This window comes from Phragmites australis, chromosome 14 (genome assembly GCF_958298935.1).
Source record: "Phragmites australis chromosome 14, lpPhrAust1.1, whole genome shotgun sequence".
NCBI classification, from domain to species: domain Eukaryota; kingdom Viridiplantae; phylum Streptophyta; class Magnoliopsida; order Poales; family Poaceae; genus Phragmites; species Phragmites australis.
The window spans coordinates 30,508,658-30,532,447 of record NC_084934.1 but is presented as its reverse complement, the minus strand read 5'-3'; the positions used below and the strand labels follow the sequence as shown (position 1 = coordinate 30,532,447).

The window sequence follows — 23,790 nt, the reverse complement described above, 5'->3', positions numbered from 1 at the left end:
CTCCAACCGCTGTCGCCGCATGATCTCCACCAACGCCCCACGTCACCCGCTCCCTCTGCCCTCTATGTAGGCCAGTCTCGCGCGTAGCCCTGCGGTTCCGCACCCCATCCTACTGCCATGTCGTTCCTCCAAACCCGGAGCACTGTCGTGACAGTCGTCTTCTCTGGTCGCCACCTAGCGTCGTTGCGCTGCCTCCTCCCTTGGTCTCTAGTCCGAGCGAGGCCACCCTTAGCTTCAATGCATCACAAGGAACCCCTCCCCCTCCCTCTGTGCATCTCTTGTGATGCAATAGACCACCGGGAGTCGTCGTCACCATACAACCGTGGCAGTCGTTGATCCTCTTCATCGTGCGCGTGCCTCCACATGTCGCAACCGAGGACGAGCACCTCCTCGAGTCCACGGCAACGCGACCACCTCTTGTAAGCCGGCTAACGTCACACCCGACCCGTCATCGCCGTCAATAGGGTCGCCTCATCGTCGTCCCCTCCATCAAGCGCACGCCCCCACCCCATCTCCGGCAGAGCTGAGCCCACCCGCGGTGCCCACACATCAGCGTTGTGCCGTGGAGTCACCCCCATGTCGCTCTTGTGCCTCGCATCTCCACCTCCACCGACCTCAGTGCGCCGCCGCCGACTTCCTCTACCGTGCGCGTGCTTCACCGTGATTCTGGTCAAGCCAAGCAGCCCCACGGTCCGGTCTAACCACGACACGATGACCTCACATGCACCACTCCTCACCGTTCCCGAGCACCCGATCGCCGGCGGCATACGCCAGGGAGAGCTCACCGAGCTCTCTGCTCTGCTCCCTCGTTGATCCCGCTCTCTAGGTGAGAATTGCAGAAACCCCCTTCCATTTCTCCTTTTACCCATGTCTTTATTTCCTATTTAGAATATTTATAAGTTAGACCCTGCTGTATATGGTTAATTCTATTCCAGCCCTTGTAATTCAAATAGAGTACATCATTTCAAATCTTGTTCAACGAATTTCGCTTAAAATCCAAGCCTTTGTAAATTCATCTAAATTTGGCAATTTTTCAATTAATCATCCTTGTTCATGTCCGATAATTAATTGGTCATGTAGTACTATATAATTCTAATATTATTTTAGTAGCTAGATGCATATCAAATGGCTTCAATGTATAGAGATCACATATTGTTACACATAAGATATGAACTCAATATTAAACTAATATTTAAAAAATTATATAAGATCTCACATGTCAATATTCTTGGGCATCTTTGTACGTCCATCTTCAATAAAACCCTAGTTTTTGACGTCTTCATGTTAAATCTAGTCAGCCTAGTTCTTTCTTCATCAACCCCAATCCTATATCATTTCCCCTTTTGATTTGCAAAGTGGGTTTTATTTTGTATTTATTTGGCTTTGCTTTTAATTGCATGTTTATACGAGTAGAGCACGACGTGTATAGAAGAATCAGTGATCTATAAAGTCAAGACTTCAGAATATTCTAGGACCTTGTTTACAAAGATTAGATAGCGGTATCCAGGCAAGTGTCCTTGATCACATTGACCCTACTGTAGAAAATGTGTCTTTTACTTTTAGTTGTATGCTTGTCGATATGAATCTCATTGCTAGGGTTTACTAGATTCTTAAATGATTATCCTTATCACTTGAGTTGTAGTTTAGGTGTCAATGGTAGAAATGCTTAGTTATGCTGTCGAGTCGGATGGTTTAAATGTTAATCTATTAAATGGTCTATGCAACATAAATCGATTTGGGTAACCTTTGTAGCAACATGGATCATAGGAATCTAGTCAGGTTGGTTTGATTAGTATGGCTGCTATGTGCGTATTGGGTAATATGCCAGTACCTGTTTTAGATCCTAAAGACTGGTTTATGGACATGTAATCCGACACAATAGCGCGACTATGAGGCTTATATGGGTACGGCCTGGTCAATTAATTAGGTGTGCTAATTATTCTGTACGCACCAATTGGTGGTTGAGTGAGACAAAAGGGGGCCTCTACAATTGATGAAATCCCTGTTAACGGTAAAACTTTAATGGGTGTGCATAGATTTGGAGGTACTTTGTAAAGGCCTTGTAGTGGGATCCCGGCTCTACACATCAGAAATGTGAAACAACACGAATCACGACTCGTGAGTAAAGTGTGCAACCTCTACAGAGTATAAAACTGATATATCAGTCATGCTCACGGTCAAGAGTGGTTCTGGACTTCTTCATGATTAGTGGGGGATCTATGATGGTTAATTCTGATAGTCGGGTGGTGGTAACCAGATGAGTTGGTAGCCGAATATGAAATATCTGATGAGTTTGGTAGTCGAATGAAATCCGATAAGCTGTTTCTCTTAATGTTGGTGTCGTCACACATAGTAATAGGACTGTTATGTCTTTTTAGTTCTAGATTTTGATGACTTAGTTTCAGTAAACTTGAGTCATTCTTTTATTATCTTAAGCTCTCATGTTATATTTTTTCACACTTATGGAGTACGATATATATTCATACTTACTATTTTCAATAATAAATAATGCTCAGTTAGAGAATACTTTGTGGAGATCAAGGAAGCTGAAGACGAAGTGTCCTAGGTCGCGTCGCCTGTGTGCTCTGAAGTTTTCGTTGGAGTGTTCTCATGTTCTTCCGTTGCTGCTCAAAACTCTAGTATTTGTTTCAATAAAGCTGTTTTATTCGATATAATACGGTTTATCACAAATAACGTGACTACATATATGATAAAACTAATCTTATTATACATGTAGTTTATATTAGATTTGTCTTTGTAAAATTAGGTGTGACACCTGACATGATAAACAAGAAGAAATCAAAATTTCCCTGGCGCTGCTTGCATCCTATTTTCGATCATTATTTCACCCTGGAAAGCGCCTACCGAAGGTACTACAGCAAAGCCTATGGATCAGAACGCTTGAAATTATCTCTGCATTTTTCCCGCCAACTCCTGGGTCTGCTGCTGTTTCATCCACAGATGTCCGGGTTCCCTGGATTGACGATCAGCAGCTCATTGCCTCGCACTTCACCGGAATCGGCCGGCTGAACCCGACTTGGGACACAAGGGTCCCGACCACCACCATGTCGCGGCAGAACACGCCTTGGAACGCTGGGTTGATTGTTGCCGCGGTCACCACGGTCCTGGGCATTGGAATTGCCGGTGCCGTCGACTGTTCCGGCTTGGCAACCTGAACATTGTTGTCGTTCGCTCTGGGAACATTCTCCAACATGAGCTTCTTCATCACGGTTACTTCGTCGTCTTCTTCTTCTTGCTTGGATGCTGACGCTGCCGCGGCGGCGTCCTTGGCCCTCTGCCTCTCCTCAGCCTCCAAGTCCAGCACGGCTGACATGATGAACAAATAACCTTTCTGCAGCATCCGGTACAGGAACAGCGCCGACATGCGCTCCTGGTCGCGCACGGCCTCAAGATCGCGGTGCTCGTCCACGAGCTCCAGCCGCTCCGCGAACGACGCCGAACGGTCGGGCTTGAGCTTCAGGGTGAGCAGGAGGTGGGCGCGCTCCAGCTCCGAGCGCGTGCAGCCACGTCGCACCCCGAGAAGGGCGTAGTAATCCACACTGCACCCCTTGCCGGCGGCAACGCGGCCGCGGAGCTGCTGGATGCGGGCCGTCAGCGTGCGGTGCGCGTTGGCTATCTCACCAAAGCGGATGCCGCCCTGTGGCCGCCAACTCGGCCCGGGCAGCTTGCCGTCTCGGAGCGCGGCGTCGTAGAGAAGCTTGAGGTGGTCAAGGTCCCGGAGGCAATCGGGGAGCGCCCCAACCGACTCCAGCAGGTCGGCGCGCGCGCGCAGTGCCGGGATGAACGCCGGGTCAAGCGCGAGCGCGCGGTTGCAGTCCGCGATGGCGTCGGCTGGGCGCCCGTCTGAGCGGAACGCGGCAGCGCGGCCAACGAGGCAGGCAGTGGCGAAGGGGTGCGGCAGGACGCCACGGCGCGCGTCGAGCACCTTGTTGAAATGACGCACGGCCTCGGCAGGGAGGTCGGCGTCGAGCGCCGCCACCGCGGCGGCGCGACGGCGGAGAAGGAGCTTCACGTGAGCAAACAGCTGCGACACGGACTCCGCCTCACTCGCCGGCGCCGAGCCTGACTTGGACGCTCTTCTGCTGGTGGGCACGGAGACGACGTTGGCTGTCAGGTTCGACGGTGAGAAGCTGTCCTCCGACCAGCACACGCTCTCGCGGCGGAACGCCGCCGAGGCCAGGCGGCGGCCGGTTTGGAGTAGCACCACCGCGTCCTCCATTAAGCCGAGGTGGAAGCAAGCTTGGCCCAAGACCAAGTACCTGCACGAGCAATGGCATTAGCGATTAGCACAGCAGGCTGCAGTGTAAAACAAAAAAAACTTGTGCGGATTCATCAATGGTGAGCAGTTACCTCCACTGGGCTTGGGCGTCGGAGTTCTTAGAGAAGCCGGCGACGAGGCGGCGCTTCAGCTCGGATACGTCGAAGCAGCACAGGAAGCGGGTGGCACCGGCACCGTCGTCGGAGCGGTCGCGCCAAGGGGACAAGAGCTCCGCCCTGGAAGAGGCGGCGAGGTCGCCGGAGCCGGATGAGCAGGACGAGGAGGAGGTGGAATCGTCGCCGGAGCAGGACTTGCCGCAACTGGGGATGTAGTCGCGGAGCATGTCCGCGACGTCGCGGTAGCGCCTAAGCGCGAGAAGCGCGCGCGCTTGGAGCTCCAGCGCCGCCTCCGCCCGCGGCGACATCTCCAGCGCCGCGCTCACCAGGCCGAGCGCCGCCGCCGCCGCGTCATCCCCGTCCTCGGTGTCCTGCACCGCCGCAGCGAGAGTTGCCCGCGCCTGGCCGATGTACCTATCAATCACCTGTTGCACATCATCATCAGGTTTCAGCTGCAAGATTGGATCTTTTCCCCTTCAGTCAAACCAATGGACAAAAAAATCGAGAATTTTTTCAGGCGCAAACGATCCGGAGAAAAGACAATTAAGCAGTTCTTGAACGCCGCAAACAAATGCATCAGAAACGTCGTGAAGGAAGGAAAAGACGACGGTCCTTCGATCACGCGTGCCATGCATCTCGGCATCTGGACACCGAAGGCTAGCACTTGCCGGGCGCTGAATGGATGGAAGAAACCACCTTGGATTCTCGGGATTGCGGTGGCAAGGGCCAAAGCGGCTCTTGGACCGCACGACTGGCAGCATTCGGACATCGAGGAAGAAACCACAAAGATGAATCGAGAGCAATGCAGTCACCAACCTTCTTGTTGCGGCGCAGCCACTTGCTCCTCTTCGGCTGAGCTGAGGAAGGCGATGACGCCGCCATTGGCAGATTGCGTCTCACGCATCAACCGGCCCAAAGAAATAGCAGGCAGCAACGGCAAGAAGGAAAAGATTTCCTTCTTGTGGCTCCCTAACTGATTCGGACGAACGGGAGATCCGAAATGCCAGCTGCGACAGACCACGTCTACCTCTTTATCTCTCTGCGCACACTCTGGAGACCTCTTTCTCTCTCTAAATAGTGGTGCTCCTGTTTCTTTCTTCTCACTAGCTTTGCTTGCTTGTGCTGACTGGTTTCCTAGCTGGACGAGAAAGAAAGCATCGGTCCTTCAAGTTCCTAGCTGGACGAGATGCCTGTGGCTGCACCTCCACGCAGGCCTAGCAGCAAACTATAAGGCCTAGTGCCTCTTTACGCCATGGCCTATGCCTCTGGTGCTGAGCAGTGAGCTGAGTAAGGTGAATGGTGAATCCTCTTGAAAAGTGTGAGTCAGTACTCTCCTACTAATCAAAAGTATCGATGACGTCTTAATATGGAGATGGATTAGGATATTTAAAATTTTAGTCGGATCATTTAAGTGGCATTTGAGGTCTCGTATTATTTTGATTGGTTAGACTTTAACGTCTAAGTGAGTTATGATATTCAGAGTTGTGATGTATATCGGTATTGTTTCACATTTTAACGGTACAATTTTTTTTTTTTGAAATTTTTTAATAACTTGTTATTTATAAGCTAAATGTTTAGATATTTGGAGAGTTAGCAAAGAATAGATTATAGCTTGACTCACAAACAAGGAGAGACAATTTGATGTTGTGACATCGATGGTATAAATACTACCTCTAGTCTACGTTAGAGCTCCACCAAGAATATGCTTCCGGACGACATCTGGTCACAACCTTTCAATCACCAAGGCCTCAAATAGGTTAAGCCACCAAGGTAATATCTCACCACAAGTCTCTCTTCCAGTCACTTGTCATTGTGACCACTTCGGAGCTTGAGTCACCAAGTATCTTATCTTTGCTCCACACCAAGTCGAAAGGTTAATAAGCTTGAGACACCAAGACCCAATGTGCTAGGGAGTCACCAAGACTCCAAAGCGATGGCGTATCTCTTTAATCCACTCTCTAGGCAGCGGCACTTAGCACCAACTCTCTAGGCCTATTAGCAATAATCACTCGCTAATCTTATGTTTAATTACCTTAGATGAAAACTTTAAGCACTATGGTGGCTTAGATGTCTTCTCAAGTGTCTAATGGCTCGCATGGACTCCAGCACACTCAGGCCACTCCAAATGATCGAGTGGAGGGGTATTTATAGTCTCAATCTCATGGATTAGCCATTGCTCCAACGGTCATATTTTGTTGTACTCACCGGATGATCCGGCGTGTGCAACATTATAAGCACCAGACCATCCGACGTGTACTCACTAAAAATTAGCCGTTGGAACTCCACTTTCTTTTGTGAACGTCAAAGTATTTTCTTTGTAAACACCAAAATATCCAGTGTCTATACGGTGCCAACTGAGCCATTTTGCAACCGCTCTGTAAAAAATAGTCTGACGTAAACTTCTTGTGAATGCTAGAATATCTGGCATGTATTAGATCCCATTTGGAAGCTCTCTAAAAAATACAAATCATCAAAAACTTCTTATGAACACCAGAACATCCAGCGTGTTCATTTTTATGAGAGGATCATGTTCGCTACACCATACCAAACACCCCTGGGCATAGGGCACGAATTTTAAGCTCTTGAGCTCATTTACAATATTTGGAGAAATTAAGTTATAGTCAAGAGTGTACTGCATGCACATGTTAGTTAGAATGGTGATTAAAGCCCTGTTTAGTTAGGCTCTAGCACTGTTTACAATGCTTGAATTTTTCTCCTTATAGTGTTTTTTTATTGGTTCCTTGTAAGTTTGTAAATTTTTCTTGTTCAGTTGTGATTTTTTTTTTATTTTTCATTTTTGCCTTTGAGATGTGATTTTTCAATCTTAGGAAGTTGTTTTTCTTCTTACTAGAGGCATAAACGTTCGTATACTCATGTATTTGAGATGGTCTTAAATCTCTTTGCCTCTAGACCATCAACCGGGAGAGTTACTTCTTTCGGTGACTGTCTTTTTGTTTTGTTATTTATACAAGTTTCAAGTTTTTACTCACAAAGATACATGAAATGATCTTAAATAAAGCTTACGGTTCATATTCCATCCGTGAAGTCATGTTGCTTTGAAACTTTCCATCTCTCTTTGTCTCTCTAAAGCTTATACTTTTGTTTGTATGTTTTCGATAGACGTTAGATGAACAAGGAGCAGACCATCTATTTCGTAAGAAATTTATAAGTCGCTTAGTTACCCCTCTCTAGTCGCTATTCTTAGTCCCACAACACACAACTCTAACTTCACGAATTTCTAAAACTAGAGCTCTGCAAATAAATCTTAAGTAGAGGACACTTCAATTTTGAGCGGCATGTGCAACTTCAAGTAGTGTTTTTTTTTAAAGGATGGCAAGAGTATTACTGATTTTTTTAAAGAAAAAAGAATTAATCTAATTTATAATAAAAATTAGGCTCGATTAGTGATCGGGCGTATGCATTGGCTGCTGTGTTTTCCCATGTAAACATGTTCTAATTAATCATATATATGCCTCGAGACTGCCACCGGGAGATAATTGACTGAATGGATAAAAAAAACAGAGGAACGTACAGTACCCAATTGTTAGGCGTGCAACCAATTATTCCTCCAAATCCAAATCTACTGTGGCGTGCATGTTAGACTTTGTCCTGCAGGGCCAAATAGAACATAATACTCCAAAGCTCACTCATGCATGATGCATGGTAAGTGGTCGGAAACTGAAGTACCATATTGCTAGTCTAAGTGGGTGGAGACCAACTTATAAATTCACTCTCAATGCAAATGTCTTAAGCGATATCTATCTTTATCCATCTCACATGAACACTGGTGTTGAAATTCTATCTCCAATGCAAAGTTTCTGGCACATCTAAAAAAATTGTATCATATCCATTTTTTTCTATTGGTTCATATTTATTTGCTTTGTTTTATGGAACATATGGACATGACCATCTCAAAGCATTTCTTAGCTTATTTATCTTCTTTAATCCTTTGTCACATCATAAAAAAAAATCTCATTTGGCATGATAATTTAAATCAGAGCATTGGGAGTGAGCTAAGTAGAAGTTGGTCTTACCTAGATGAAGAATAGCGAAGAAAGAACACGCTCACTTGCTTGGCCTGTCCAGGTTTGTGCAAAGCTGCAGGTGCTCAAAACCATACATAGTGACTTGGCCTACTTCTACACGGTTGGTGAGGGAATTACGCTGGCTTTTATAGAAGGTCATAATCTTATTAATGAGCATTAACATGGTTTCTTAACCGCGGATTGCTTCCATACGCGTGCACCTAAAGGTTTATAAGAAGGAGAGACGTCTCCACTCTCCACCTATTAGACTGATGATGATGCAAACCACAACAGAACCACCTCTATGTTTTTGCTTGTCATTCATCTGTATCGCGCTGCGCAAGGTCTCCACGTTCCTGTGGTCGGCGTGCGACGACCATGAGAAGAGCAGGTTTCCCAAACTGTTTGGTTCCTCACAATACTGCACTTACTATTATAGAAAAGGTTATTTTATACCATTATCGGTTTTCGAACAAGCAGTAATAGATTTATCATGGCAGTGATAATTTTTTTACTCAATGAACGAACTCCCACGGTTTATGTGAGAGTCAATTTATGTGACAGAGTAGTTAGTAAGAGTCAAACATGTGACCCCACCCTTGCACGACGCTTCTTTATCATCTCAGCTCATAATTTTAGTTGATGGCTATACAGTAATTTATTTTTTTATTTTTTCTGTATAACTATTTGGATTATTATTTAGGTATATATATGGCTTCACATAAAAATATTATCAACTATAAAGTTATAGATTTCATCGAGAATTACATTTTTTATATAAAGTTTGTCTTCATATGACTTTATATGAATAAGTTATGAATTTTTGAAAACTAAATCATGCAATATTCGATAAAATAGCCATAACTTTTACATAAAAAGTCTGATTTCAACATTCAAACTTTACTTTTGAAGCTAAGGAGGAGATGCATATGAAAATTATACAGGTGTTTACGCTCGTACCTTTTTTTGACCAAAAAAGCTCAGAACACCATCGACATGACCTCTGAAGTTTTTGATCAAAAATTAACCTTCTCCAATTTGGTTGAAATTTTTTGAAAACATAGTGCTACATTTTAAAGTCAATGTTGCACATGCTTTTCATCAATCCAAGTTTCCAAACTCGCGATAAAAATCTTTTAAGTTGCAGTTTTCAACTTTGTGATCACGTGTGTGTCTTTTTCAATCTTGCCTACTAGTATTACACCGGATCCGTCAGTTATTGTAGTCTATTGCATGATTTTTTCTTCAACAATTTTGTAGAGTTAGTTTTTGAGGTTCAAAAAGAGTTTTTTTTTTTACTATAGAACCGCGACCTCATCACTCATGCAAAACTTACTTACCATCTTACCTCACAGTTTTAGTTGATGGAATAGAGTAATTTATTCTTTTGACTTTCCCTGCATAAATCTTTAAATTATTATCTAGGCTTTTATATAGCTTCAAATAGAAAATTTATCTACTACAAAGTTATATATCTCGTCGATAGCTACAATTTTCATATAAAGTTTCTCTTCATCCGACTCAGTATGAAAAATTTATGAATTTTTGAAGATGGACTGCATTTTATTGTCACCATCGGTTAATATAACGAGCTGGTAGTGATAATGACTTCATTATCACTGTCAGTTTTTTAATTGAACCGATAGTTATACTTGATTATCAGTGTCAATTTTTACCAGATAAACTATTACTACTTATCGGTGTATGGAGTATAGGGGTACTTTGGCAGAAAGATCCCCTTGGCAGAAAGATCCCCTAAGGAATATAAGAACCAGATATACATATTTCCTAAAAACTAGTCGGTCACACGACCAGAGTAGGAAGTCCCGTGACCAGTACGAGACTTACGCGACCAGCCTCATTGGGACCTCGCCTCAACCCGCGACCAGCCCCACTGATCGCGGGGTCGGACCTGACACAAACTGTCCAATCACATTTACTGATATCTACTCAAGTGTTTTTCCTTCCCCATGCGCCTTCCCCTGCGAACAAAGTCATGGAGAGCAGTGTCCCGTCCCATGGCATTAAATGCTACGGGGTGGGGCAGTGCAGACCAGCACGGCGTCGCGCAACGGAAGAGACAGTGTCAACAGGCTGGTCAGGCAAGTTGATAACTCCACACATAAGCGGCAGGCAGAGCACCCGGACGAGACGACATGACAGTCAAAGATCTACGGCGCACGACGAGAGAATGTATAAAACCCTCAGGGCAAGTTGGCACGCTTTGTCCTCTGTGATGATGGCTTGGGTTAGATATTAGGATGGGTATAAGTCCTCTGTTTAGACACACGTGTAAGTTCTCATCCTCTCTCCTATATAAAGGGATGAGGACCCCGTTTGTAAGGCAAGAGAAAAAGGCTGGTAACTAGCTAAAACACTCTATGTAACCCATTCAGATCTTCCATAAACACAACACATAGGATATAGGGTTATTATACTCTAGGAGGTTCGAACCTGTATAACTCCTTACGTCTCAAAGTTCGTTACACACGCCATTCATCATGTGCTTCACCGAACACCGGCTCATCAACTCCCTGTGTTTTCGAGATGCCGTTCACTTATCCACCATTCAACGTACTCTAGAATCACTGTCAGAGATTAATTCTCGATACTACTAGTTTTTTTCAAGAATCGATAGTGATATTTTATTACTGTCAGTTTGAAAATAAGGCAATATAATCCTTTACATAGTAGTGATAGGTTGGGGACATATTAGTTTTTTTGGAAGCGCATCGTGGCTGCTCGCGTCGTCCGCTTCTTCGACGTCATATGCAAGTTGGTCTTCTTCGTCTTCCTTCACTTTGTGTCTTCACCACCTGGCCTGACTCAACTGCGAACGTTGCCGGAGCGTTGATCTGTAAGTCCATCCAATGGATTCTACTGGTTTTGTGATGCGCATTTTGGTTACATATGCACTGCCTTTTCCTTTGTTTTACATGGAGTATGCTATGGTTACATATCCACCAAAGTATTGCTATGTGTTATCATTTACGTATTATTGCCATGGTTCACGATAGATCTAGTACATATTTGGATCTATGATTTATATTATGATTATAGAGTTTACGTTAGTACTAGTTTATAGAGTAGATCTAGCATCATTGCTACTATGTACAAGATCTACTTTAAAGTACGATTATTTCCAACAGTGCATCCATCCATCTGTTTCGTCGATACGAGGCTCGATGAAGCAGTGGTGCTTCACATGGGGCAGGCCGTCGATCAGCTGACCGGGCAGATGATTGAGAAGAGAGAAAGAGAGACGGGATCGTCCAAAGCCATGGGAGGGAGCAGGTGCCACATCTACTCGTTGCATTGATTGGATTGGATTGGATCCTCCGGCGCCGAACTCAAGGAGGCATGCATGCAGTTACAGTTGTGAGAAGCAGGTTGCATGCATGCCAAGACTTTCAGTCTCCTGGTTGATACCTGCATGATTCTGATTCATCTTTGGGTACGGTTTGACCTGACCTCCTAAAATTCTGATGATTTTTGTACTCATTTAGGACAACTCAAATTCCTTTTGACTTGAAAATATGAGCCAAATTAGAAGTCAGTCAAAATGACAATTAGCAAGTGATTAAAACAGATATTGAGTACTCCTACCTACTCCCGATCGACAACTCCTATCAATTGATAGGAGTACTCCTATCAATTGGGATCACAGGGACTCTGAAGTTGATCGGCTGTGATCACGGGGACTCATAAAAAATCAAATACTCGTATTAGCTACCACCTGGTGGTCTCCCGTGAAATCGAAGCAAGAGCAATCAACCCGTGCTGGCTGTCTGAAAGCCTCACAGACGATAACCCCCGTCCGTTGATTGGCTGAAGCATGCAGCAGCTAGCTGCTCGCCCCGGAGCCAGAGCCAACCAGCTAGGCAACCTGGCATTTCGATCAAAAGCAGCCACTCCTACAGCATCTCCATTGCTACGCTTCACAAGGAAGTTGAGAATTCAGATGCTCCATCGATAGCCTGTAAATTAAAGTATGAAACATATGTACCCCATTAATTTACTACTAGTCCCTTTCTCTCTTCCATTTCCCCTGACCACCCTGCTTTTTGCATGTGCTAGCTTCCCCGGTCGGCAGCCGAAATTAATCTGAAACAGATCGACCTAACAATCCCAGACATAGCTTTCTGTTCCAAGTACAGTGGGAGTGCGAGCTCCGATCCATGTAAATATAAACAAGCCAAGCCATCCAAACATGCAATCATGCAAGCTCGCACAGCGGGCAGGCATGCATGCAAGAACAAGGGCTACCGAACAACGACCCCCGGCAGCGGAGGAACAAGAACAAGGCCAAAAAGAGGATCAAACTTATGGATGCATGCACAGTACGTGAATATAATTTCTGGTGTCAGAATTCAGATATTATGAGATGACATGCACAAGTCTTGCTCGATCTATCGATCCTGCATGCATGCCAAGTATCTGAGATCTATCGATCGATGTACTTATCCATCCTGAGATGGCATGCATATATATAGCTGCTTGATCGCAGCAGTTTTTGCCGTGGTTTATTAATTATTACCACCTGCATGCATGAGCTTGATAGGTGCAGACAGGCACACAGACTTGGCATGCATGCAAGGCAGTGCAGGAATTTGATTCTCTGGCCGGGTAGGTATGTTTTTGTCATATCGCTATCCACAAGCAGTGAAGTAGATCAGTGGCCTCCGATCCGTGGGAGAATTTCAAGCTAGGTGTGGATGACTAATCAATCATACGAGGTGTGCTGTGCTGTGCGACTATATATCCCGTCAGCTTGCTAGCTTGTTGTTCCTCGTCGTCACCTTCCTTTTCGCTTGGCCTCGATCCAGCTCATTCTTGCTGCTGCTTCAATTTGATCATCCGCCCGGCTAGCTGTGTTGTCATCCATCACGGCCGCAACATTATTCGTCTCCTAAGCATGCATACAATTATCAATTTGGCCCGCCACATGAAATGTCTGAGCGCATCCTGATAGAGTTGATCTTACTAAAAGGAATCTTCTATTATATTATTATTTGATAAAAAAAAGACATCGCATTAGCTCTCAAACCCATAAAATTATCACGTTAATCTAAAAAGTCTAGATCATTCGTTGTTATGAACATCTAACGGTCTAAATTTAATTAAAAAGTTAATATTAAATACAATTAATAAATAGCTAAATTCGAAAACCAAAGAGTTCATACCAAATACTTTTAATAAATAGCTAAATTCAGAATTAAAAATTATGAAAAATTACCAATTTGATTTTCATATGGTTGGGGAAGAAAAATTTATAAATAAAGAGTCCAAATAAAATTAAATTAATAATAATTAAAATTATATTATTATAATAGAAAAAAGAAAGATCCATATCAAATATAGCCTTAGAAAAAAATCAGATTATTATAAAAAAACAAATACTTAAATAAAGAGTCCATGTAAAATACAATTAATAAATAGGTAAAATTCATAATAAAAAATAATGGAAAATTTTCAAATTTCTTACTTACATATTAGATTAAGAAGTATTGTATATCTCAAGTTCATCACATCAAGCAGGTAGTAGGCAAGACAAACCTATTCTGATTTTGGTTTGATTGCCTGTCTCTGACGTACGATTTTGATTGATGATCAAAACATATACGAATCATACCAGTACATGTATACGATTTCAGTATAAGTTTGGAGCATAAATAATTTTCTTTTCGACTAACATATTTTTTATTTCTTCTTCTGATTTTATTCATTTTGTAAATAAATTACACTAACCTCATAAAAAACTAAAGAAACTAATTTTTAATAAAAAAATTATAGTGATAAAATATTATATCAAAACTAATCATGCTATTACACGGATCAGCTTGCTAGTTTCCTTTATTTAATGAGGCAACTGCATGCATGCCCAATCAATTTATCTGACCTACGTACCTAGGAAAACTGTATTCTATCTTGATGAACAACAATCTCATTTTCCAAGCAAGCACTAGACTAGTGGTACGTAGTAGCCCGAGTCAGTATGAAAGAGGTCATGATCGAGATCAATTCCTAGACCAAACAAGTGAAAAACTAGTAGAAAAAGGGGTTTCTAATAAATCCCGAGTGGATGGATGAGAAACACACTCTATTCTAAAAAAAGAAACAAAAGTCCCTTTTTTCTTTCCATTTTTTACCTTTCCCTTTTCTTTTCTTTTTTTTTTGTTGGGAAACCATGCATATATGCCACAGCTAGTTCATTGGATGCTACTGAAGCATGCATCTGACGAGATGATAATATTATTCTGGTCATGAGCAGGGAAAGAACTGGATGGGTCGCAGTTATTCCGGACGGACCCACTCTCTCATGATAACACAGTGACGGTAATGTGCAAGGTTGCAATCTTGCGGCAGGCAGCAGTTGGCACTGATCTGAATCTGATGCCTTATTCATGCATGGGCTTTATCACTGGCAGCCCATGCATGCTCCGCCTTTCTTCCGTTCCATGTGAGCTCAGACATCATAATTAAGATAAATTTTTGTACGATCAGACATCATAATTAAGATAAATTTTTGTACGATTGTATTAGATTGATGTAATGACAAGAGTTAATAATTTTTTTTTTAAAAAAAAGTGAGTTAAGGCAACGGTCATTATCGATCCTAAACTCCCCAATGAATGTATCTACACACAGCTATCACTTTTAATATACGGCTGTAATTTGAGGGATGCCAATTCTACTCACGGGTTCAGATACCTTTAGGCATGACGGGTCGGGTACCCGCAAAGTCACGAGTCAGACGTAGGTGTGACAGTCCACCCACGGTGTACCCATGACACTGGATACCAAACTCTAACCCAACCCAATTAAAAAGTAACCCTAGATTATCCTATCCTGCTCCCTAACTGGCCAATCCCAATGCAATGTGGTCAGGGCCGGTGCGAGGCGGCTGGGATCTGGGTGCGCAATGATGGGAGCTTTGTGTGCGAAAGCAATGAAAAAATTGACTTTTTTGGGGATTTGGGGGGTTTTCTGTTGAATTTGCGGTGATTCGTAGGAAGGTTGAGTCTTTCTGGAGATTTTTTACTCGAAAGCTTGCGTCCAAAGCCCAATCACGATGTCATTTGGAATGGCCAAATTCTTCTGTGCTGTTGCGTCTTCAAAGATTGGATTGCTGGGTGCAGAGGCCATCAGACCATCATTTAGTGATGTTATGTGCTGTCTTTGAACTTTAAAGGATGATTATTTAAGGGTGCATAGCTGCCTATTTGTTGTCAATTATGAATGTTGGTGTTGTTGTTGTGGATTGAGAATGCTTCTACTGCTGACAAATATTTCACGGGCCACTCGCGGTACCATGTACCCGATGAGCACGGACACATGTACAATATTATGCCTGTTACCTTTCGCGGACGTGCATCGGGTAACTAGAATTGGGTCTTAGGTCGGGCACGGTTATGCTTCGCCCACACCTGATCTGACTCGTTGTCATCTCTAATAAGTTGATAAGGGTTGTGATTCCTATTATTATTGGCTCTTTTGTTCACTTTGGCTAGGATTTGATGATTAATGAAGAATTTACTAGAAATATAATATATCATGCGGATAGAATACCATCATACATGTATATGCTACCTTATATGGTAGATTTAATAACTAAATAAAGCATGTGTGGATATTCTAGATAGTACAACGTGTTCCACGAAGAAACTATCTCCGAATCAGGAAAGAATCTTCTAGATAACACAATCTGGAAAAGTTTCCCTCTAGACTCTGAGTATGGTACATCTCTTTGACCCGAATATATAACGAGGGAAGGGGGTCCAAGAGGGGAAGGAGAAGCAGAAGCAAGGGACAGACAAGCGATACAGAGAAGTATTATGAAGAATGATAGAAACAGAAATAACTTATTGAGATCCACATTAAATTCAAATCATGATCAGATTTATCCGATAAAAACTTCAGGATTTAGAACCCGAGAGAACTCGTCAAGATTCATATGATTAAATCTATACATATCCCATTATAATTGTTTTTTAAGACTAATCAAGACAACACATGAGGTGATACTATTATTATGAGGGAGAATATATTTTATCAATATATTATTAAAAAATAGTAGTTAAAATTATATTTTAAAAATTAATATTTAAAATGATACTTATTTCTGCTTCTAGTGGTGCTAGTAGTATTACTCCAGACAGCACTGTTTGAAATGCCAATGAGAGAGAGTGTGTGCAATTTCCAACGCGGCATAGGATTCCCAATCAACATGTATCTATAGTATCCGCTGCCGGTACAGGAGCAGGGGTGGGATGCATGCAGCGCTGAAGGCGAATTATATTCACCGTGCAATCTGGAGTACAACTCACGGCACGCTTGCTGATGCAATTACTCACTCACTCTCACGGCAACAATCATTTCACTGCAGTCAGTGTCCGTGGGAGCACAGCACTCTCATGCAGCCATGCATTTAGGTAACATTTGGTTGGGTGAAGGAAGTTAAATGGGAATGGATAATTTTGAATGGGATGTTTGTTTGTTTGGATACTGGAGAATGTGTTTTGTTAGATATATGAGATAATATGAAGATATTTTTAGTTATTTAAAAGTTACGTACTATATCTATGTATAACTTAATTATTTTATAGAAATAATAATTTTTATATTTATTATTATCAATAAACTATGTTAATCATTACTGATCAAAGTTAATTATAACTTAAGTTATTAATAATCATCATTAAATATCCACAATAATAATTAGTTATGGCTAATAACGTATAATTGTAACTAATGTTTAACTAAACATAATTAATAACCACTAATAGTCACTAATTATCACTAATCACAAGTGATTAGTAGAGTTGACAGAATTTGTACGGGGTTGTTCGGCCGATTTTAACACACGAGATGGTTCAACATCTGGATAGAATATTTTTAGAATCTATATCACTTTGTCTTGGATAGTTTGGTTCGATCCAACCAACCAAATACGAGGATAAGACCTCGTCCTGGATGATCCCATTTAGAATCTCCTAGTACACCTAACCAAACACATGCATAGTTCAGCGCAGAGTTACCAAAACATGTGAAAATAAAAAAGAAAAAAATGGATACCAAGCCTAAAGCATTTCTCAACCATAGTACGTGAATAGTTATTCAGGGGAAAAAGAATCTTAATACTAGCTCAACTCTTGGCGGAATGCATGTGTATAATGCTAATATTTGATAAACTAAGTAGAGAAGTGTCTTAGTTTGCATGTGATGAGGCATTGACAACAATTGATATGTCTTGAACTTGATTAACATGTGTTTGTGGATGCTTATTTTTATTCATATCTAACTTAAGTTGGCGGTGTTTGGAATTAGCAAATTCTTCTATATACATAGAAAAATTACACACACCGAAAGTTCATGTGTTCACCGGAAGTTCCAGTGTGAGCAGTGTATAATCGCCGAATTATTTCTTGCAGAGAGCAATTTTTCGGGTGAAATTGGAGACTAATGCACTAAAAGTCCGATGAATATGGTGGCTACACTGGAGGGTATCATCGAAACATTTTCAGTGCTGAAGTAGAAATGAAAGCAAACACCGAATGGTCCGGTGATAGACTTTGAGACCACCGGAGTATTTTCTGCACAGAGGAGATTTTTTGAGGCCAAGTCTGATTATGTACACCAGATAGTCCGGTGCTGTAATTATGAACAACAGAGAATGCACTAGAACTTTTGTTGCAGATAGGTTGCAAGAGGGTGGTTCAGTGGATTGGCACACACCGAATTATCCGGTGATGGATATAATATCACCAGAAGCTTTCACCGGACCTTTTCTTGCAGAGAGCAAAATTTTCCTAGAATAGATAATGTTACACTTATTAGATGATCCGGTGTTTAGGAGCAGAACATACTGGAACATCCGGTGTTCATGTTTTATGCAGAATGTGCTCTGAGTTGAAGTTTTTGATTTTGTACTAACTTGGAGATGTTTTGAAGTGTGTAAAAAAGTGTTTGCTTTTTTCATGGTGTGCAGGTGACGGATGCAACTTAGCGGTCGACGGCAGATGATCGGGGCTAAGCGGGGTGCTTGGTGCTGGATGATCAAAGAGGGCTGAACGGAGTTAAGGATGATCCTAAATGTACACATGAAGGTCAAGCAAAGCACGAAACAGATGATGAAGATGACGTGTTGACAAAGTCAAGCGAAGGGAATACCGGTGCAAGTGACAAGGCGGCCTGAGGGATTCGGAGCAGGAGAGACTTACCGGCGATCAAGATCGCAAGATGGAGGACACATGTCATCATCGGAGCGCTTGCTTCAGGTGGAAGCAAGTGACGGCTAGTCACGCTTTGAGAAGCGTGCTAAGATTTTACGGTTTAGTCTTAAAATCGTGGCACCATTGCGAAGCTTGCATCGAGACGAAACTAAGTCGTAAAGGAGTCGTGGCCGTCCGATGAAGGGAGAAGAAAATGGAATAAAATAGCCTCGGTGGTAAGTAGAAGTGTAATATAAGAAAATGGTATTTTGGGAAAAGGTTAAAAAACTTAGAGGTCAAGTTTCCTATATCTATAAATAGAGGGGTAGGGCTATGAAAGAGGATGAACCAACCATTTGAGCCCTTTGTGCCACCTATATGAAAGCATTGTGTTAGGGTTTTAGTGAAGAGGAGGATCTGTGCTTAGCTTATGTAATAGGTTAGAGTTTTGAGAAAAAAATCTTTGTAATCCGTCTAAAATATGGCTGACATATTTGAGTAATGAAGTTTATTTTATTTCATATGCTTGAATTCCCCTCCTTCTAGTTTCTTGCTCTTGGTTCCCTTGCTTGATGTGCAAGTTTTTCCCTTCCAAATTTGATTTTGTTTTTGTTTTTGACTAAAATTTCAGCACTGCTTGTGAGGTCATTCTTCTTGTTGATAGAGGTATGAAATTCACATACACATGCTTATGTGATGGGGTCTTAAATTCTTTTGCTTCTAGATAATCAATTTGGAGAGTTTCGTTGCTCGATGTTCTTCTTTTCTTGTTTCTTTGCTAGTTATGATCTTTCGAGTGCTAAGACACATGGATTGGTTTTAAATAGAACATATGTTTTATATACCATCCGTGGTGTCGTGTTGTCTCGATTTTCTCTTGTTAAAACTTCTCTCGATTTTTACTTCCGTTTGAGTTTTGAGGCGCGTTGGGTGTTCCAAATAAGATAACATCATCGATTTCATAAAAAATTTATTGAGAGTCTATTCATCTCATCTGATTGTTAATCTCGTTCATATATAATTATATACTGTATACATATACACACACGCAGAGATCGAGCAGCCAGCCAGAGAGCTAGATCTGCCGGCCGGACAGCACCCATGCATGCAATGCAAGTAGGGAGCTCCAATCATGCATGACCCATCGATGAGTACGCTGCTCATCGACCGGAGTCCAATTCGACTGCATGCACGCCGTCGATCGATCCAGTGTTAGAGCTCACTGCAGCTTTATTGATCTCGCTTTTAATCACTTTTCTCTGAGGCTCTACATGGATCCATTCTGTAATCAGCCTCTCTCTCTCTCTCTCTGTCTAATCCACACCCACCAGTAACGGAATATATACACAAGTTTTTGTTTCCATGAATAAAATAAAGCGATACTGTCAATGTACTAATGACATCCTCATTGGAATTAATATAATGCGTGGCACCAACCGGAATTCAAGTACGAATACGAACTCACATTGCCACAAGAATATGGTAGATCCAGCACCAGCAGTAAAGGGAGCACACATAGAATAATGATGATATCCATCGTGAAGGGGAAATTGCCTAGTACTGGTCCAAGTATGGTAGCAGTCTTCCTTTTTCACTCTCTTTTCTCCTGCATGTCCAACTACGTAGGAATAGATGGCCGGCCAGGTTGACAAAGTCAGCAGGATAAAAGCACAACTACACAAGATATTACTACTGCATCTAGTGGTGAAATCGGATTGGACAATTGCCGATCGACCCGACCGAGCAGGTCCGGATCGACTCGGCAAGAAATTTCGGATACTTGCCGGCATCGGCTTCAGATATATAGTTCGTATCGAATTTGGCTACAAATTTAATATCGCTAATATTAAATTTTTGATATGCGGAATGATGGAATGATTATAATGTATGTGATAGTCGTTTTTGCATCCTATCCAACAAAAGAATATCCATTACCGTATCGTTTCTAGCATGTATCCGATTCATATTCATCACCGATTATATTCACGACTTTTCTATATTCAATACTATCCGTGTTTGACTCTAATTTTAAGAAAAAATTATAAGATAGGATATGGATAGAGTTACTGTCAAGTTCCTACTTAGTACGGTCCAGATTGAAGTTTTGCAGGCTATGACATGCCACCGTGTGTGTCTGTACGGTTCAGGTTTATGACTTAATAATCTGCAGGCCCAACCAGGGATGCAAAGTAACCAACCAACCCTTTTGCGAGGCCCTGTATTGATATCAAACAGCCCAATATGCTTCTGGGCTCGACACTCAGTCATTCTGCTGGGATATCTAGATCGAAACATATGCAGCATCTCTTTCTGCTCAAAAGAATCGATATTTTTCATCCCAAATTGGGATTTTCAATCTTCTGGTGAATATATGGAGAACCCAAGTAGAGAGGGTACATTCATCTGCAGACCCAAAATACATTAGACCAGATGACATCTAACTTGATTTGAAAGCAATGATCATATGGCAATATCTAGCCTATTCTGACGAGCTGCTTATACCGCAAGTGCCAAGAAGCCAAATGCAGGGCTTAATCCTGTTTTCCCCCTAACAAATGCAACCAACTAAATAACTAATCCCAACAAGCTCCATCTCTTCTGAGCACTTGAGCATCTCGCAGTAAGCCTAAGCCCTGCATGATCACACAAGAATGACTGGTGACATCTCAGCTGGACGCGCAGGTCGGCTTGCGAGGGGGAAGCTGGTGATGAGGCGTCCTCTGCACGCAAAAAAACAACAGTGCATTCGGTTGCTTCCATCACAATGCAACACACTGAATGATAAATACGTGCAGTGCAGTTGAGCTAAAAATCACTGGGCTGGCCTCTTTGTACCGACCTTTAACTTTGGCTTCAAGGATTCGATAGCAGCCCGTGCACTGCTGCTGTTTGCAGCTTGCTGAAGCAAAGCATCACAAAGCAAGGTTTCAGAGAACAGCCTCTGTGCATACAAAAACTTGCAAAGGCAGATATGTTCATTTTTGGATGAAAAGGATTGGATACCTTGCCAAGGACCCAGTCCGCAGAATCAAAATAGGAGCGCTCATGATCCTGCAGAAGAAAACAACCGAATAAAGGAACGAGAAAATGATCAGATGTTATTGTAAAGAAATCTCATGCTGATGTGTGTTCAGAAAATAGTAAGTTGCTGGTCCAGGTCATTCCAACAAATATGATGAACAAACAAACCCTTGGTGAAAGAAAGTAAGGTTTTGTGTGTCAGAAGTTGAGAATAATTTATAATTAGGAGCAGTCCAACAGTAGATAGTACAAACATCCTTTTGGGGATTACATACCTTTGAAATCAGAGGCTTCTTGGGTGCAATTCCTCCATACTTCTTCTCAATGGAAGCCTGCAACTCAAAAATTCAGGATAAGAGTTCCTACCCGGTATATGCAATAACTTAATATCGAACGCTAGCTGCAAAAATACCAGATCAAACGTGCCATATATTATTACTTTAATTCTTGATCAAAGATTAATCATGACTAGAAGATAATGCGTGACAGGCAATGTTACTAGCACTAGCATGTTCATGAAATCTGCACTCAGAACCCACCTTTTCCCAAATGACATTCATTGTTGCAGGATGCTAACATTTCCTAGTTACTTTGGAGATCTGCACTACATGTGAAACATACTACTAAACTGACGGTGATCCCTTAACAAAGCTATCCTTGACCGGGACAGAATTTCAGAACGGTGCAGGTAAATCTGCTCAAATGATTGAGGGTCGCAGAACAATGCAGTTAACTACTTGTGCATGGTCCATGCAGATGGGGCTCCAAAGGTGAAAGATTCCAGGTCTGTCTCATTAGTGAGAAGAGGTAAGTAAAAGACATGCGTATGGGCATCACGGCTTTTGTTCAGGGCCTCGGAAAATTCAGGCAATAATCAGTCAACAGATTCTTCATATCACTTTCTTCTTTTGGTTTTCAGTGGATGAAAAGTTCAGTGATTATTGGCGTTGCTCTGTGTAGCACTGTAGTCAGCATTCAGCAAAAGCACTCTCCTGTTGGAACAGACTGTTTTTGTTATCTAGCTGGTAACATTATAGGAGTACTGTGATTCTCCGGCACTGTTTCGGACAACATCAATCTTCTGATTTCGACATCTCTGAAGTCTATGAGATGTTAAAACAGTGTAGCAATTCTCAATTTCATTTTCCTTTTTACTGAAGAATTGCTGAATAGATAGCAGAGAGTAATGGCTGAGATCTTCAGGTATCAGTCTCTGACAATCTACATTGCATTGTTTTCCACCACAGAAAAAAGGAACACAACAACAACATAAAAGAATAGTTTTTCTTCTGGTTCTTGAACTATCATAAATCATGCATTTGCCTAATACAAGAAGTAACGTGTTCCCACTAATCCGTGGACCATCATAAGGGAAAATAATTGAGCAGGCTTTCAAGTAACTTGTCCCCCAAAATTGATATTTTTCAAATTTTATTGTTCGCCTCACTTTAAACATTTTCAGAAATACCGAATTCACTGCTAACAACTTCAACCATGAAGAAACTAAAATTCAGGCATAAGAACATTAAAAAAAAAAACAAAGAAGGTGTAGAGAAGAAAACAGACGCATGCATAGTATCATCGTCCTTCGGATCAGGAAGATGGAAGAACCGTGAAACAACTCATCACAAATCTATTCTCGATTTAACTAACTGCATAATACAGAGAAATCATGGCAGAGCAAGTACCTCTTCTCCCATATTCGACGAGGCCGATGAGTTGCCGTTGCAGTCTGCCATCTCCTGTCTTCCTCTTCCTGATCCACAACAAAGAGCAGTACCAGTTTGAATCACGCAGGAACAGATAAATAAATAACAAGAACTGGGAGGAGGCTATCAAATGTGAAACATGTGCAAAGAAAAATCGTGTGAATTGTGCAAAGATTTAGGTAGGTAAGGGAGAACCTTGGCACTAATGGAAAGATGGAGGAGGCAACGAGAGATGGGAGACAAACAGATGCAAGCTGTGATTTGGGAAGAGAAGCGTGTGAGCTGACATTTATAGAGAGGAGAGCACACGCTTTGTGGCTGTGTGAAAGAGAGGCAAGAAAGGCACAGATGAGCCGGGCTCTGAATTCACTGGATACACCCGGTTTATACTGGATTTGTACACCCAGTCAGCAATGGATATTTGCCTAG

At 42.2% G+C, this 23,790-nt stretch overlaps 2 protein-coding genes across 2 annotated transcripts; both read right to left on the bottom strand.

The window, feature by feature from the left end:
• Positions 1-2,742: 2,742 nt before the first annotated feature.
• Positions 2,743-5,736, bottom strand: LOC133890137 (uncharacterized). The gene is made up of 3 exons (XM_062330583.1): positions 5,212-5,736; positions 4,372-4,820; positions 2,743-4,280 (listed from the first exon to the last, which is right to left on the bottom strand). The coding sequence occupies exons 1-3, from the start codon at positions 5,275-5,277 to the stop codon at positions 2,987-2,989; spliced, it is 1,809 nt and encodes a 602-aa protein (XP_062186567.1). The 5' UTR covers positions 5,278-5,736; the 3' UTR covers positions 2,743-2,986.
• A 15,180-nt stretch (positions 5,737-20,916) lies between these two features.
• On the bottom strand, positions 20,917-23,701 carry LOC133891781 (uncharacterized). The gene is made up of 6 exons (XM_062332529.1): positions 23,557-23,701; positions 23,341-23,408; positions 21,928-21,984; positions 21,635-21,682; positions 21,471-21,530; positions 20,917-21,351 (listed from the first exon to the last, which is right to left on the bottom strand). The coding sequence occupies exons 2-6, from the start codon at positions 23,389-23,391 to the stop codon at positions 21,298-21,300; spliced, it is 270 nt and encodes an 89-aa protein (XP_062188513.1). The 5' UTR covers positions 23,392-23,408; positions 23,557-23,701; the 3' UTR covers positions 20,917-21,297.
• Between the last annotated feature and the right edge of the window lie 89 nt (positions 23,702-23,790).